This window comes from Purpureocillium takamizusanense, chromosome 8, assembly GCF_022605165.1.
Source record: "Purpureocillium takamizusanense chromosome 8, complete sequence".
In the NCBI taxonomy this organism is placed as follows: Eukaryota; Fungi; Ascomycota; class Sordariomycetes; order Hypocreales; family Ophiocordycipitaceae; genus Purpureocillium; species Purpureocillium takamizusanense.
Window position 1 is genome coordinate 643174 of NC_063075.1, and position 15334 is coordinate 658507.

Consider the following 15334-nt stretch of genomic DNA (forward strand, 5'->3'; position numbering starts at 1 on the left):
TTCGAGAACGCCCTGGTTGGCCTCTTTGCACGCCCCTGCACGGTAGGGAGCTGGCTCAGGGGCTTTTGTGTCGTGCCCGCATCACTTCGAGCAGGTGACGGTGTGCCGGGCCGTGAATCGTGTGGACGGCAGGAGGGAGCCTTTTAATGACTATGAGCCGCGTCAGGCCATCTGCGGGACTCTCCAGCGACGGCGCGATCCGGAGCGGCACATGGCGACGCGGGAGGTCTATTAAGGCCGAGAGCAGATGCAAGAGGAAGCACGATGCAAAGGACGGGAGGCATTTGATGGCGAGAGTCTTGTTTGATTGTCCCTTGTGCACAATGAGCAAGTGCACACGCACATATGGCTGGCTCCTTCCTTCTCAAGGATGAGGCCTTGGGTGGAACAAATAGGCAAATGGCATGGGCGCTCACAAGAACCTGGGACGTTCCTTCCCTCAGACGCCTTGCCTCAGAAGCACCTGTACAGTACCTAGTACTTCGTACATCAGGGCAATGGAGCTCCGTGAACCAAACGGGTGTGTATGGAAGTCCAACGACGTACTAACCTCTGCCAGCCTTGACGCTTTGCCCCAGACACGGGCATGAGCGGCTATGCGTGGCTGCGCCCAGAGGTCTGGGCCGCCCAAATTGGTAATTGTGCCTATCTTGAAGTTCGCAGGCTTCCTCTACAGATGGGGTGTTTTATGAGCTGTCCTAACTGGGCATTCGGACAATCGGCTTCTTAAGGCGAGCGGTACGACGGGACCTTTACGGCTAGTTTACCTAAGTGAAGGGAACTGCTTTCACAGTCCAAGCATCGTTCAAGGCCCTCCCGTTCATCCTTCTGCACACGACGGTCACTGTTCTCACAAACCTTCTTGGGTACTGGGTAGGCTTGACTACGTCTCGCGCAATGATCTCAGTCACGCCACAACGGATTGTCAACGTTCACACTGGTTCCAGAACTGGGGCGTTTTCATTTCAAAAACGGCCTGTTTATCATTCATCTAATACGAGACGAACTCAGGCCTATTTCTTGAGCAAATATCCGTCTTTGTGAAGTGTAAGAGCATAGTCTCTCCCGCGCTGCGACACGTCAGAGACGATGCCGGCTCGAGCTCGCTTTCGCCCCCAGCACCGTCCTGCTCGAACCACGCGCCCTTATTTAGGCGCCGACAGTCTTCTTGATGTGCAGGCACGGGAGCGCCAGGAACGAGAACCCCTCCATGAAACAGCAAAGGGCGTGCCCCTTATTCTCCTTCTTGCAGGTCTGCTGGAAGCCGGTCGCGTTGGTGGGCGTGCCGGGGACTGCAGGCAAACAAACAACCGTCAGTCAGATTGATCACGGGCTTTCGTTATACACACGCATATATATATGTAATAAGGGCAAGTCGACGGCTCATGGGCCTATCATGCCATCTCAACGACGGGAGGGGAAAAAGTAAAAGCTCAGACGAACCTCCGGCGCAGTCTATGCCGACCGCAATCTTGTCAAAGATGTCCACTTGCTTGTCGCAGCACGCCGGGGTGCTGAACAGTCCGTTGCAGATCCCGCCGCCGCCGCGGCGGTCCAGCGCCTGGACCTGCTGCTGCTGCTCAGGGGTGGCGAGGGCGCCGGCAAGAGAGGCCAGGACGGTGACGGCAGTGAACTTCATGGTGACTCGTCTTTCTTTGCAGATTGTCGATGTTAAGCAGGTGAGGAAAGTATCGTGGGAGATGCGAATGCAGGTCAAGAGTGTTGCTATGATTGTATTCTAGACTTGACCTGGGTAAAGGTCCTGCTGTCTTATATACCCATACTCGAAGCCGCTTTCGACTTCAATCAAGCCTGGCTTTGATAGATCATGGATCCTGGCCTTCTTCCACGTAGCATGGACTCGCCACGAATCATCGTGATACACCACACCCGTTCCCAACGAGCTGAAGCCAAAGCCCAATTTCTGTTTCATCTAGCGTCATATGCCGTAGCATCCTCTCGTTTGTAAACCCAACTCCACACACACACACACACACACACACACATCATCTCCGGCCGAGTCGTGTGGGATACAGACTCGGATGCCCTCCCGAGGTGCAACACACGGCCGAGGGGCGGATCAGAGAAGCCCAGACTGCCATTGGAAATCCAGAGCCGTGGCGACTCTATCTCGTCCGAGGAAGCTGAAATGAGAATCAGAGCGACTCCCGGTATTGCCCGACAGTCTCTTGCGACTGCGAGGCCCGTCTCACCACACCCGACCACGGCGGCCGGTTGCAACGACTCGGTTTCGATCTTCCCGAATCGTCCAGTTATGGGCGTCTGGTCTGGCGATCCCGAAGGATTTCGTGTTTTCCTTCAGCTTGTCTAGGATGGGCTCCCATGCGATACGCGTGGTTATCGAGGGTTCAGAACTCCTTCCACACCGATGGGCCGCGGTCCGCCGTAGACTATACGATCTGTGACCCCGTATCACTTCAACTGGATCCTACAATCCAGACCTCGGGTACCACCCCAAGCAACCCAAATGTTCGCGGTTTACAGCTCCGTGAAGTGAAGCAATTGGACATGCCCTAACCGCAACGTAGTCATCCTCGGCAAGATGGGGGCCTCTATCAAAGCGGCGCCTGCCCGTTTCAGCCAGCGAAACCTTCAACAAAGAAACTTGTATCTTCAAGTCTTTTAGAAGCCCTTCGCCGTAAAGGCATTTCGCTTAATATACACAACGCCACTTTCAACCGCCTGCATCTACGCCTTGCCCGCCCGCTCGGCCTCCAGTTCCCGCTCAGCCTGCTGATAGTACTTGGCCGTGTCCACGCCGTGCTGGTTGTGGTTGACAAAGTTGAACCACGGCACCGTGCTGATAAACAGCGCCGAGTACCGGCTCTGCCGAGCGGCCACGCCCTGCAGGTACGGGCTCAACCGGCTCTCTCCGTACAGGGGCTGGCCCGCCTTCACCTTGGAGACCATCTCCCGCATGTCCATCTCACGCTCGCGAGCGTTCTCCGTTGCACCGTAGAACCGCACTGGAGCCGGGTTAGCATGTGTCGCCCGTGTTTGCAACCATTCTGACTCGGAGACGGTCTCAGGTCGGGGCTGGTGGTGGCGGTGAACACGTACGAGCGGAGCGCTGGTAGAAAAAGAGGAAGCCGCCGGCCAGGCCGACAAAGCCGGCTAACCGCATGGCCTTGGCGAAACCGCCCTTGCCGACATACGAGGGCGCAAACTTCTCCATGGTGTACAGCGCACCGGGGGCGAACGCCGCGGTAGCCAGACCGGCGAGGTAGTCGGAGGTCCGGGCATAGCCCACGACGCGCTTGAAGTGACTGCTTCAGATCAGCGACCAATCCCTAGCTATACGCCCCATCCAATTGTTCCTGGGTAGCCGTCTGTCGTCGCATTGGGATCGCGGGGGGCAACGTACGGGTCATTGTCGATGAGCTGTAGATATCTCAAGTCAGCCTCCTATGCGTCCATTGAGTTACAATACTGGGCGAATCGCATACCGGGTAGTCCGTCTGGACGACCTTGCTCGTCCCGACGTAGGTTTGCGGGCTCTGCTTCGTCGTAGTATCGGCCATGGTGCAGCTGTTGTCGCCCAAGGCTGTCCCCTCTCAATTGAGCCGGTTGTTGGTAAGGTCGTCGAGAGTTCGAGCTGCAGGTCGTGGGTGCCTCAGGAAACATCACGTGACTGTTTATATGATTTCAACTGGACGAATAAAATCACGCGTGTGGGTCAGCGTAAGGTACGCACGGTACGTACCGAGCACTATCAAGTCGCGTCCCCCACTATCGAGACGCGTAGAGAGCCCGTTATGGCACGTTCACGACATCGTCCCAAGGTGACAATCCTGATCAGACAAAATCAGCCAAGGGTGATACAACAATTTCGAGAATGCCCTCCGCAGTAACAGCTGGGCAAAAGCCCACGCACGACGATCTCGACAACTATGCCGTAAACGACCTCTCCGACGACCCCTTCGCCTCACCCAGCCCGCAGTCCAAGAAGCGCAAGGAGCCCGCCTCCTCCTCCAACGCCCTCGGCATAGACGAAGAGGTCTCCGTGCAGAAGCGCGCCCGCGTACCAGCCGTCAAGCTCGACGAAGATCGCCTCCTCGGCCCTGCCGGCATCCCGCGCCTGCGCCAGCGGGCCTCCCGTAGCCTGAAGATCAAGGGCAAGGGCCACGAGTTCTCCGACGCGGCGCGCCTCCTCTCCTTCTACCAGCTATGGCTCGACGACCTGTTTCCCAAGGCGCGGTTCCTCGACGCGCTGGCCATGGTGGAGAAGGCCGGGCACAAGAAGCGCGTCATGACGGCGCGCAACGAGTGGATAAACGAGGGCCGGCCCAAGTCTGGCGCGGACGAGGACGAATACGAGGCGCGCGACAATGGGCACGACGACGCCACCGTGGACGTGGAACATGGCACGGATGCAACCGCCGGAGGACTTGAAAGACCACAAACACCGCTGCAAGACGTACCGGGCGATGACGACCTCTACGCCGCGACGCCGCGAGCGCGTACAGCCACCCGCCGGGACGTTCCCGAGGACGACGACCTGGATGCCCTAATTGCGGAAGCAGAGGGCCAGGACTTGCCATCCAATAAAACCAGACAATCACACACAGAACCGGACGAAGACGATTTAGACGCCCTTATAGCCGAGGCAGAGGGTCAAGATGCCGCCGCGTCATCCAACACCAAGTCGGCAAGCACAGGTGATGGTGATGAGTTTGCAGACGAGGAGGCGGCGATGTTGGAAATGGGTAGCCCGTGACAGGGCCTAGGGGTAGGCAACGCAATGGATGGCGATGCGGTTCATAGAGCGCGAGTTTGACGCAGCATCGGTATACATAGCAGCATGTAAAATCACTTCCGAGTTACAGCGGGCATTTGAATGAAATCAAGAAACAGAGCCCAAGGGCTAGTATATTGTACAGATGACAACACCCCTACTGTGTGGTCATCTCCTGGAGACCTTTACCGTTTGCGCCGTGACCGTCCGCTCCCAAACAAATATTTTCCCGTCATGTGAGGCGGAGACGCTTGGGCGCGCCCCCGCCGGCTTGTCTGCTCCGCTTCGTCCCCGGTGTTACTTTCAGTATATAGTTGTTGGCTGCTGTATCTGAAAGGATGCCACTATCGGGCCTGAGCACCTCGCTTCGATTTCGCTTCTGGATCCTTCGCTCCTCGACCTTCAAGGCCCAGAGGAGGGTAACGAGGACCTCCTGCGACGGCAAAGTGATGTCGCTCAGACATTGCGTCAGTTGGCGAACTTCATCGCGCGTCACTCCGGACTCGCTCCGCAAGTTCTCGACCCGATCGTCGCATCCCTCAGCAGAGACCAACCGCAATGCCTCCATCGTCGCATCCATCAAGGGACGCGCCAGATTGGGGCTGCTGGATAGGATCTGTCTAAGAGACTTGAATCTCAGGGTCGTGGACTTGCGGCTCGAAACCGTAGTCCGCAGCGGCGAAGTCGCTCGCTGCCATAATGTCAGAGGCGGCGTGGTTTGCCTCGTCGTTGAGGAAGTCGTCGATGTTGAAGGGGTCGAAACTTGCGACGCCGGTGGCAGAGTCACCAACCAGATAATCGTCGTCAAGAGTTGAGGAGTTGGGAGAAGCGAGAAGCGAGCTTTCGAGGACATAGCGATCTGCATCAAAGGTCGCTGACAGGCCGAGAGAATCGCTGAGGCTGAAATCATCGTCATCCTGAGGAACAGAGTCCAGGCCAAGAGGGGTGACTGAGTCTGAGAGTCCGTGAACGACTTGGGCACCTCCGCCGACGTGTGACACGGCAGGTCGCACAACATCTCTGCAGGACGTTGTGTCAGGTCGGGAGAGGTGACCATGGTCTGTTCACTAGACTCAGCAGACTCGGGCTTGGCATCGGAGACGGGGCCGAGCTCGGGTGATAGCGACGCTGGGTTGACAGTGGGGTTGGAGTTGGAGAGCATGAGCTGGTCCACGAGGTTGGCAGCGGAGTCGCTCATGATCTTGAGGCCGTCTTGGGAGCTAAAGAGCTGCTGGGACAGTGTGATCTGATTGTCGCGGAGAGGGTCGAGGGGAGACGAGGCACACGCGCCGACGCCTGAGGCACGTCGGACACGATTCAGCTCGGCCGCCAACAACTTGTTTGCTTTTTCGGCGTTGGCGAGAGCCGTCTCGAGCTCTTTTGTCTTCTTTTCGAGGGCCTCAACCTCGAGCCTCTTGCGCTCACGAGATGATTGGGCGGCACGACGATTCCGTAGAACCCGCTCAACCCGGCGCTGCTCCTTCTCATCTTCGGTTTTGGCTCGTTTTCTGAGGCACATTAGCGGCGACGTTGCGACGGTCTGACTTCATTTAGCTTACCTCGGTGGAAGGTTAGTCTTAGGCTCAGGGAGGACCTGGCCCCATGACTTGCGCTTCTTCGCCGGCTTCTTGTCCGATGACTCGGGTGAGACCTCGGCCTCGGCCTCGGCCTCCGCCGATGTGAGATCCTCCGGAACGACGGACAGGCGTGAGCTCTGGGCGTCATCGACGTACGATTTAGGAGTCATCATGTCCATGGGATTGATGGTGGCTGAAGGAGAGGACGGGGTAGTGGTGGAGAAGAGGGAAGGGTAGCTGTCGCCAGGCGTTGAGACAAACGACTCAACGGGCGACGCCTCCAGGTTGGCCATCGGGGATGTTTGCTGTAACGCCATTGTGTGCGGTATTGTCGAGTAGGCGGTGCCCAGGCGACGTAGCGCTATTGATCTGAGTACAGTGGTGTAGCAAGCAAAGGAGTGCCAGTTCCCTTCAAAGCAGTTATACGTTCAACTGCATCGTAGGCAGCGACCCATCGAGTGAGTCAGCGCCAGATGTGGGGGGGATGGTGGTCAACGAAAGCAGGATGAGTCAGGTGACGATGGCGGTCCAGGACGGCGAGGACAAGTGTCTTGATCCCTTTGGTCGTGGCCGATGATAGTAGAGGCGGGACGTGGTGGAGGGCAGGCACCTCTTTATGTTCAGGACACGTTGGTTATTTGGGGTTGATGCCTGAGGCAGAAAGGGGGGCTGATGATGGGCAGGGATGCAGGCAAAAGGGGAAGGGGATGGAGGGAGGCAGCAGGAACAGGGAGACCTGCGCGTTTGGCTTCAGGGGAGTGGGGGCCAGCCTGACTTAGCGTTTGGCAGAGACCTCCACAGCGCAGCAGACGCTGTGTGGCGGGCCAATCCAGGCCGTGCGTGCGCCAACGCGGGCGCTGTGGCCGCGGCGCCTGAGGTGGCGAAGCCCCGTAAGCGCAGCGGGCTGACGCTTTTCTTACGAGGACAACACGAGGGGACGGCCACGCTCTGGCGTATGCGCTGCAGCCCGGCTGGCTCGTTGCATCGCGCCCCCCGGCTAGCTGTTCGTGGGCTCTCGTGCGAAGTACATATGTACGTACGCAGGGGCTGGGCTGGGCTGGTCCGTGAATGGCTCGTTGCGTGGCTTTTGATCATGGACCTGCCGGATTGCTCGCGACGGGAATATTGGTCCCTGGTAGTAATCTAGGTGCAGTATTATGCGCGTTCAGTAACTAACTACACGGGTCTGCCAGCACGGGCAATGGGGAGTGACAGGGTACCAAGGTCCCTGAGTAATCGGTCGGTCGAGGCCTGCGGCGACAACTTGAATCAATAATAACGAACGGGATGTTACCTACTACTAAGGTGCCAGGGTACCTGGCTACGAGTGCCTTGCCGACCAGCCAGGGCACCCGCGGCTTGTTCGGGCTTGGGATTCAATGCTGCATGGCACACAAGCCAAACCTGCCACCACCACCACCGTCAATATATGTTATGAGTACAATCTCGACCACTTTGCCTCCGGGTCCAACGCATTCTTGGCTGTGACTCGAGGCGGCATGGCTTGTTTTGGCCCGAGCGGGCCGCCGCCCGAAGTCGAAACGGATTCCAGGGGGGGCTCGCTGGATGGAATGTGTGCTCGCTCAGCCCGGTTCACCCCCTCGCGTTACCAACTCTCGCCTAATAATACGTAGCTACGAGATACGTACTACGGAATACGTACCTGTCACAAGAAACAGCCGCATTGCCGGCCCGTGCCCGCAGGTCATCCATCTGCCGTCGGTCAGCCCAGAGGGCAAACTCGGCTCGCCGCGTCGTCACAAAGCCCACGGCCCAGCAGCGCTCGTTGAATGCCCGCGTAGATCCGGGGTTCGGCTCATCCCAACGGACGACGCTCGACTCGGAACCCCGGAATATTCGATCGTGTTCCATGCTGATCGGAAGGCAGCCTGAAACGGGCAGCTCGACACCAGCGGGCCCATGTGGACCAGTGGGCCGTCAGAAGGGGCGGTGGGCATGATGCTTGGCCCGCCATGCGCCTTGGAGCAGCACGACTCCATCGTCGTCCTGCGACGGGCGGAGCGCCGCGCATAGAGCATGATGCATGGACTCTGTCAGACAGAGATGCAGCATGTTCGGCATACAGTATGCCTGTGATGACTTGTCAATGCTCGTCGTACGACTGCAGCGCTGCGCTGGGCCTGGTCCGGGCTGGCCGGCGTCTCGATCCAGATGGATGCCTCGCCCCAACTCCGTGGCGCCCTCCCTGTTGTGGGGTTCCGCTTGGATGGTCCCGACAATAGCACCTGCTGCATCAAGTTCAAAGCACTAGGGCACGGGCAGCAGGAGCAACATGCGCACAAAGACAAGCCACCAGCTTTGTCTGCGGCTCCAAACCAGCCACCTTTGGCGGGGTCATGCCCTCGGGTCATGATGGTATTGAGAGAAGTAATTCCAAACTACCCTAAAGACCTTCACTTGTTTGGTCGATTCCTCTTCTCTGCCTCACCAGCGACCAAAGGCATGGAGTAGTAAGCTTGAGACAAAGACGCATAATGTTCCCTGAGAGTTACACAGCCTAGGGAGACCGCAGGTGGCAGCGTCAGCGCCAAACCCTGCTAGATTCGTTGTGTCGCAGAGGCTGGGACAATCGAGTACTACACGAAGTGCGAGGGAAGTCTTTGAATAGCGCAATTCCACCGTGCCTCTCCGGTCGTGGAGCGGATGCGATCCGTTTGTCTAGGGGGCCAGATGCAACGCAACGCTACTTGATGCTCCCATTGGGGCTTGATCCGACAGTGGAGGCTCCTAACGCAGGCGATGTCGCGCCGTCAGCAGGGAGCCGGCGATTGCTACGTACGGGTCCTCGGTGCCATGTCTAACTGTTAACTACAGTTTTCTCGAACGGTGTTGTGCGGTCAGCGCGTTGGTGGGTGCGAGAACAGGTGTGACCTCACACATTATTGCGATCCGCAGCGTCAAGACGCCGTTGCTTGTCGTATGCCTGCGAAAGTAGTGACCGGGGCCGATTCCTTACAAACAAACATCCGTTCGGTTGGCAGACGCAGCAGGAGCAACGACGGAAAGCAACAACTCCACAAACGGGAGGTACGCAAAGAAGTCGGATCGCGAGGCTGGCCGCGCTTTAACCCCTCAATTACCTGTCCTGTCCTGTACTTTGTACCGTAGGAGGTCGTCTTCGGCACAAAATGGTTGCTGCTGAGCAGCCACACACGACGCCGCTCTCGGCAGGCGAGTTCTCGAAGCGGCCGTTCGACTTCGTCGTCGTTGGCGGTGGCACGGCCGGCCTAGCCGTCGCCAGCCGCTTGGCTGCTGCGGAACCCTCACTCAGCGTTGCCGTCCTCGAGGCCGGCGGCGTCTCGCATGGCGAGGACGACATCGACATCCCGGCCTTTTATGGCCGCGCTCTCGGTGGTCGCCATGACTGGCGCTTCGAAACGGAGCCGCAAGTCGGTCTCGGCGGGAGGACGCTGCCGTGGCCCCGGGGCAAAGTTCTCGGCGGTACCAGCGCACTCAATTTCATGACGTGGAACCGCGCGAGCAGAGACGACTACGATGCATGGGAGGCTTTGGGCAACGCCGGATGGGGATGGAATGGCCTGCTGTAAGTGGCTGGCCGTCGTTGTCGTGGCTGATGATGGGGAGGCGGGCCTGGGCTGCCGCGATACAGCGACTCTCCTTCCCATGATGCATCAGCAAGAGACGATGATGCAACTGACGACATCATCACAGGCCGTTCTTCAAAAAATCAGAGACTTTTCATGCTCCGAGCAAAAAACTCGAGCAAGAGTACGACGTCACCCACGATATCAGCTCTTTCGGCACCTCGGGTCCTATTCAAGTTTCATACTCCACCGACTATTCACCATCTCACCGCACGTGGCACCAAACTCTCAATGCGCTCGGCGTGAAGACCAATCCCGCCCACGTTGCCGGCTCCAATGTCGGTGTCTGGACCAATGTCAATGCCGTCGATCCGCGGACGGCGAGCCGCTGCTACTCGACGAGCTACTGCTCATCGCCCGCCCCCAATCTGCACATCCTGACCGAGGCCACGGCACAGGAAGTCGTCCTCGATAACAGTTCAGGCGCATACGTCGCCACAGGTGTGCGCTTCACGCATCGTGGCGAGGAACATGTCGTCTCAGCCACGCGCGAGGTGATTCTGTCCGCGGGCAGCGTCAAATCGCCTCAACTTCTCGAGCTGTCCGGCATCGGCAACCCTGCCGTGCTCGACAAGGCAGGCATCCCGCTCAAAGTCGATAGTCCACAGGTGGGGGAAAACCTTCAGGACCATCTCAGTGAGTTATATGCCTCGATTGCTTGTCTAAGATATATATATCTGACTGGTGGCAGTGCTCGCCATGATCTTCGAGGTCGATCCTGCGTTGGAGAATCCCGACCAGCTCAAGACTGACACATCCCTCGCGGAAAAGGCCATGGACAAGTACCTGAGGGACCGCAATGGACCCCTCACCGTGCTGCCCTGCTCCATCGCGTATGTGCCGCTCAAGAAGCTTGCGTCGGCAGAGTATTTGGCTTCGCTATCCACCAAGGCGGCCAAGCTGAGCACGGGCGATGCGGACAAGCGGGCCATCCTGCACAATCGCCTCGATGGCACGGCCAATCTCGGGCAGATTGAGTTCATCTTTGATCTCGGTAACTGGAGCACGTTCTTCAAGGGCGAAGATGGTAAGCAGTATGGCACGATGCTGCAGATTCTCCAGTACCCCTTCTCGGTCGGGTCTATCCACATTCGCCCTGGCAGGTCCGGAGCGCCAACGGCGGAGGACAAACCGAGCATTGACCCGGCGTACTATGCCGGGGAGAATGGCAGCCTTGACGTCAAGGTCATGAAGGAGTGCGTCCGGTTCGCCAAGAGCATTACCACAACTGCACCGCTGGCTGGGATCATCCGCCAGCCCGTCTCTCCCGATGCGTCAACATTAGAGAGCGAAACCAAGCTGCAGGAGTGGATCGTGCGCAACACAGTCACTGATTGGCATCCCGTGGGAACGTGCGGCATGGGCGGGCGAAAGGGGATCAAAGGCGGCGTCGTGGATGAACGACTGCGCGTCTACGGCGTCCGAGGGCTCCGCGTGGTAGACGCCAGCATCATGCCGCTCCAGATCAGTGCCCACTTGCAGGCTACAGTCTACGCCATCGCCGAGAAAGGAGCACATATGATTCTCGAGGATCTCAAGGCGTGATTGACGGACCGATTCAAGGCGCTGACAAACTGAGGGCACTTACTGAACGGTGTTCTTCGTACGTAACTACTTCGTACTACCTTGAGTGGTAAGCACCAGGTATGACTAGACCACGACCGTGCGCCCGGGCGTTGCGAGACATTGGACAGGGATCAACTGGTGTCTCGACACGCGAGCGATACAGTACAAAGTACGTATTGGGATTGTGACGTTGAGTTTGAACTTGCACGTCCTGCGTCATGGTATCTGGTGGTGCTGTATACTATATGACGTGGATTTATATAGGTATGCGCGTACATGTCGACTAAGCCTATACACAATGGAGCAAGGCGTTGCGAAACAGCAAAAAAGTGCGCGCCCGCGTCTCATACTAAGCACGGACTGCGGGACATTATTCTAGAAAATCATGACACAAGCTGACGTCAGGCGATATGTGAAGACGTCGAGACCTGAGTCTAATTTTCGTCTACCTCATACACCAGACTCCATGATGGTGATGTGATATTTCATAAGAACCGTAAAGCATGTGTAAGCGGTATGGAATGGCAAAGGTAAAAAAAACCCCGCCGCATCCGCGTCCCCACTGACCATGCTCGTTGAAAATGAAGAATCCAGAAACAAGGACGGTGGCATCATCGCCAGCAAGTACGGCGAACAAGGGGGCCGACGGATCAACGACCGATCCACCTCCTCTCAAGCAGGCGCAACGGCGCAAATGTGACGAGTGTGAAGCCGACGGCGACCCACAAGCCAACGTCGCCCGTCGAAGCCAGCTGCGCGAGGGGCCCGACGTACCAGGCCTGACTCATGCCCAGGATAGCGCCGGCCCAGCCGATGAGAAACGCGGCAAAGGCGGCCCAGCCGAGGGGCAGGTAGTCACGGTCCTCCCAGCGGGACCAGTCAAAGGCGGACTTGCCCCTGCGGAAGAGCATGTGCTCCTCGAAGACAATGACGATCATGATCATGACCCAGTAGCCCATGAGGGCGAGGAAGTTCTGGAAGATGAGGAAGAGGTGCTCGCGGCCGGCGACGGCGAGGACGAACTCGACGAGGATGAGCAGCGTGGACCAGACCCATCGCGGGACGGCCTTGCCGTAGCGGCCGAGCGTCTGGCAGCCGAGGGCGGCCGAGTAGGTGCTGGGGATGGAGTTTGCGATGACGCCGAGGGCGACGATGACGGAGCAGACGCGGCCGAAGCCCTTGAGGGGCTCGTAGCCGGCGACGATGAGGGCGCCCGAGGAGACGGCGTTGGCGTCGGACCAGGCGGGGAGGTTGGCGACGCCGGTGCCGAGCCCGATGGCGATGAGGTAGACGAGGCAGAAGGCGGTCCAGATGCCGACGAGGGTGAGGAAGAAGATTTTGCGCCGCGACGTGCGCTCCGGGTAGTAGACGTAGAAGTCGGACGCGGCGGCCGCCCACGAGTTGGGCACGTACAGGCAGATGTTGAAGAAGGAGAGGCGCTGCGCGGCGAGGAGCTCGCCCGTGGCCTTGGACTGGGACGAGGCGTCGAAGTAGGGGCCGGCGACGCCGATGAGGACGAAGAGGGCGAGGACCTGGGGTAGCCACGAGTACCTGGACGAGCAGCTGTCAGCACCGGTGGGGGCACAATCTTTGAGATGATGATTGTGGTGGTGATGATGATGATGATGATGATGGGGATGATGCTACGCTCGGGGAGGTAGATGGAGCGATGCGTGGTGTTAAGTTTGGGGGGGATTTCGGTGCTTGCTGCGTACCTCTCATACTTGTGGAAGAGGGCCATGCCGAAGACGGCGACGACCCAGCAGACGACGGAGACGACTACAATGCCCACGATGATGGTCATCTGGCCGCCGCTGACGGCCGAGAGGACCTGGCCGCCGATGATGCCGTCGATGGTGGCGTAGCCGACCATGAGGACGATGTTGAGGAGGCATGGGATCTTGGAGGGCCAGTAGCCCATGAAGAAGCGAAGAACGACCTGTGTCTCTGTCAGCAATCTTGTCATTTGTGACGGTATGTGTGTGTGTGTATGTGAGTGAGTGTGTGAGTGAGTACATCACTGAACAACATCGACCGAGAGAAAGGGAAAAAAAGGAGCTCTCCTCTCCTCCTCCCTGGAAATCTCTCTTACCATTGTCCGGTTGCCGCTCTGCGGGCCCCAGATGGCCATGTACGCCGTCGTCAGGCTGCCGACGAAGGCGCCAAAGACGGCCAGAAGCGCACAGTCGAGGAAGCCGAGCTCGAGGAGCAGCGGGCCCAGCATGCCGGCGGCGAGGTTGTTGAGCGAGATGTTTGCGCTGAACCACATGATGGCGACCTGCAGGTCGTCGCTGAGGCTCGGCGGGCGGCGCTCCTCGGGCAGCACGCGCGTGATGCCGCGGGCCTCGAAGCCCGCGAGGCCCTCGATGCGCGCGTTGAGGGCGCGCAGCCGCGATGGGACCGCGGCGGCCAGCGCGGGCGGAGGCGGTACCTCATTGTCGTTGTATTTGTTGGCGTCTCCGTTCCTTGACCCCTTTCCTGCTGCTGCTCCTCCTCCTCCTCCGATAGCAGTAGCAGTAGTAGTCGTCCCGGAGCTGGGGGCGGTGGCTTCTTCATGGCGGGATGGGACGGAGGACGGGTACGATGTGCTCAGCGTGGCGGCCTTTTCCGGATCATATGTCTCGAGGCTGGTGGTGTTGTCGTGGTGGTGGTGGTGGTGGTGGTTGTTGTCATTGTTGTTAGTGGTGGTGTAATTGCTGTAGTTGTTCATGTTACCGCTCGTATCGTCTCCATGTGAGGTCGGCGGCGGGGATGCCGACGCCGACGTCGACTGTGGAACGGCCATTGCTTGCTGCTCTCTGCCGAGATCTTCCCCCCGTCACGAGAGGACTGGAGGCAGTGTGTCACCTGCACCACCAGAAAGGTGTCGGCGGCGGGGGTGGGAGCAATAACTAGTAGTAGTATCTGTCTCTCCCCGTTGAAGATCTGTAGGGCAGCAGCAGCACCACCTACACCGCGCTGGACAGATGTGAGACACGGCGTCACAGACCCAACGCGTCCCGAGCCAACACGTTGTTTCAAGACGAAGAGCCGGGTATCGGATGATTGGTCTCTAGAACCCGAGCCACTCCCTTGCAAGTTGCCCGGGGAGTAAGAAGCGCCCAACAGTATAGGCAGGGAGTCTTGTTAGCTGAGCGGCTGCGAACCCAGTGTGAGTGTGTGTGTGTGTGCGTGCGAAGAAGGAACGGAGGGGGAGAAAAGATGCGCGCGAAAGAGAGTTGGGACCGGATCGGCGAGATGGGCCTGGATGGACGGGTGAGCGACCCAGAGAGACAAGAGAGGAGGGGGACTGGAGCGACGGAGCCACATGAACTAGCGTGTAAGTCCAACAAGTCGACCGGCGCGGCCAAGCAGTCAAAGGTGTATATACATGGATACATACAATATACATACATACATACGATTTACGCACATGCCGTACAGCACAGGACGTACGTACAGCAGTTCTCGACTTGGTGTCCCTTGTCGACGTTTGTGCGCCCGAAGCAGCAACCCACCCGGGTTGTCTGCGGCATCAAGGACCTGGTCTAATGCCATCCGGGGGGCCGGAGGGGGTTAAACAGACTGGCCGCCGCCCGCGCCGTCGCTGCTGCCGCTGCTACTGCTGCTAACCCATGAGAGGAACGGTAGACCAGAGCAGCAGAAGGGGCAGTAAATCAGGGCGTGGAAGCAAGCAATCAATCTCTCAGCCCACACGCCGAACCGTGGGCCAAGCGGCATACCGACGGCGCATACCTACATACATATGTGGTGCATGCCCGCCCGCCCGCCTGCCGCCGCTCCTCCCACATGGCGCGCGCGTCCAGAGT

General features: G+C 58.7%; 6 protein-coding genes across 6 annotated transcripts; 2 read left to right on the forward strand and 4 right to left on the reverse strand.

Moving 5' to 3' along the window:
• Positions 1-1339: 1339 nt before the first annotated feature.
• JDV02_008239 (uncharacterized protein) lies at positions 1340-1639 on the reverse strand (the record flags this gene model as incomplete). Its single annotated transcript, XM_047989819.1, has 1 exon — positions 1340-1639. The coding sequence occupies one exon, from the start codon at positions 1637-1639 to the stop codon at positions 1340-1342; it is 300 nt and encodes a 99-aa protein (XP_047845824.1).
• Positions 1640-1889: 250 nt separating this feature from the next.
• Positions 1890-3585, reverse strand: JDV02_008240 (uncharacterized protein). The gene is made up of 4 exons (XM_047989820.1): positions 3468-3585; positions 3386-3402; positions 3082-3287; positions 1890-2987 (listed from the first exon to the last, which is right to left on the reverse strand). Exons 1-4 carry the CDS (start codon positions 3540-3542, stop codon positions 2710-2712), a joined length of 576 nt encoding a protein of 191 aa, XP_047845825.1. The 5' UTR covers positions 3543-3585; the 3' UTR covers positions 1890-2709.
• A 203-nt stretch (positions 3586-3788) lies between these two features.
• On the forward strand, positions 3789-4877 carry CSM3 (chromosome segregation in meiosis- protein). The gene has a single exon (XM_047989821.1). The coding sequence runs from the start codon at positions 3857-3859 to the stop codon at positions 4736-4738; it is 882 nt and encodes a 293-aa protein (XP_047845826.1). The 5' UTR covers positions 3789-3856; the 3' UTR covers positions 4739-4877.
• A 1-nt stretch (position 4878) lies between these two features.
• On the reverse strand, positions 4879-6900 carry HAC1 (transcription factor that binds to CRE motif). Its single transcript, XM_047989822.1, has 2 exons — positions 6316-6900; positions 4879-6264 (listed from the first exon to the last, which is right to left on the reverse strand). Exons 1-2 carry the CDS (start codon positions 6648-6650, stop codon positions 4989-4991), a joined length of 1611 nt encoding a protein of 536 aa, XP_047845827.1. The 5' UTR covers positions 6651-6900; the 3' UTR covers positions 4879-4988.
• A 2265-nt stretch (positions 6901-9165) lies between these two features.
• On the forward strand, positions 9166-11775 carry JDV02_008243 (uncharacterized protein). Its single transcript, XM_047989823.1, has 3 exons — positions 9166-9898; positions 10027-10595; positions 10651-11775. Exons 1-3 carry the CDS (start codon positions 9483-9485, stop codon positions 11502-11504), a joined length of 1839 nt encoding a protein of 612 aa, XP_047845828.1. The 5' UTR covers positions 9166-9482; the 3' UTR covers positions 11505-11775.
• Positions 11776-11794: 19 nt separating this feature from the next.
• On the reverse strand, positions 11795-14691 carry TPN1 (Vitamin B6 transporter). Its single transcript, XM_047989824.1, has 3 exons — positions 13618-14691; positions 13241-13464; positions 11795-13076 (listed from the first exon to the last, which is right to left on the reverse strand). The coding sequence occupies exons 1-3, from the start codon at positions 14308-14310 to the stop codon at positions 12176-12178; spliced, it is 1818 nt and encodes a 605-aa protein (XP_047845829.1). The 5' UTR covers positions 14311-14691; the 3' UTR covers positions 11795-12175.
• Between the last annotated feature and the right edge of the window lie 643 nt (positions 14692-15334).

What these genes read in the sequence shown, in the direction of transcription:
- CSM3 (XM_047989821.1), top strand. Translation starts at nt 3,857, where the DNA reads ATGCCCTCCGCAGTAACAGCTGGGCAAAAGCCCACGCACGACGATCTC.
- TPN1 (XM_047989824.1), bottom strand. Translation starts at nt 14,310, where the DNA reads ATGGCCGTTCCACAGTCGACGTCGGCGTCGGCATCCCCGCCGCCGACC. An exon ending in AGAGCGGCAACCGGACAATG is followed by an intron (nt 13,465 to 13,617) that starts GTAAGAGAGATT and finishes ACAGAGACACAG; the next exon opens with GTCGTTCTTCGCTTCTTCAT. An exon ending in CTCTTCCACAAGTATGAGAG is followed by an intron (nt 13,077 to 13,240) that starts GTACGCAGCAAG and finishes CTGCTCGTCCAG; the next exon opens with GTACTCGTGGCTACCCCAGG.
- HAC1 (XM_047989822.1), bottom strand. Translation starts at nt 6,650, where the DNA reads ATGGCGTTACAGCAAACATCCCCGATGGCCAACCTGGAGGCGTCGCCC. An exon ending in AAGACTAACCTTCCACCGAG is followed by an intron (nt 6,265 to 6,315) that starts GTAAGCTAAATG and finishes AATGTGCCTCAG; the next exon opens with AAAACGAGCCAAAACCGAAG.
- JDV02_008240 (XM_047989820.1), bottom strand. Translation starts at nt 3,542, where the DNA reads ATGGCCGATACTACGACGAAGCAGAGCCCGCAAACCTACGTCGGGACG. An exon ending in TTTCTACCAGCGCTCCGCTC is followed by an intron (nt 2,988 to 3,081) that starts GTACGTGTTCAC and finishes ACCCGGCTCCAG; the next exon opens with TGCGGTTCTACGGTGCAACG.
- JDV02_008243 (XM_047989823.1), top strand. Translation starts at nt 9,483, where the DNA reads ATGGTTGCTGCTGAGCAGCCACACACGACGCCGCTCTCGGCAGGCGAG. An exon ending in TGGGGATGGAATGGCCTGCT is followed by an intron (nt 9,899 to 10,026) that starts GTAAGTGGCTGG and finishes ACATCATCACAG; the next exon opens with GCCGTTCTTCAAAAAATCAG. An exon ending in AAACCTTCAGGACCATCTCA is followed by an intron (nt 10,596 to 10,650) that starts GTGAGTTATATG and finishes GACTGGTGGCAG; the next exon opens with TGCTCGCCATGATCTTCGAG.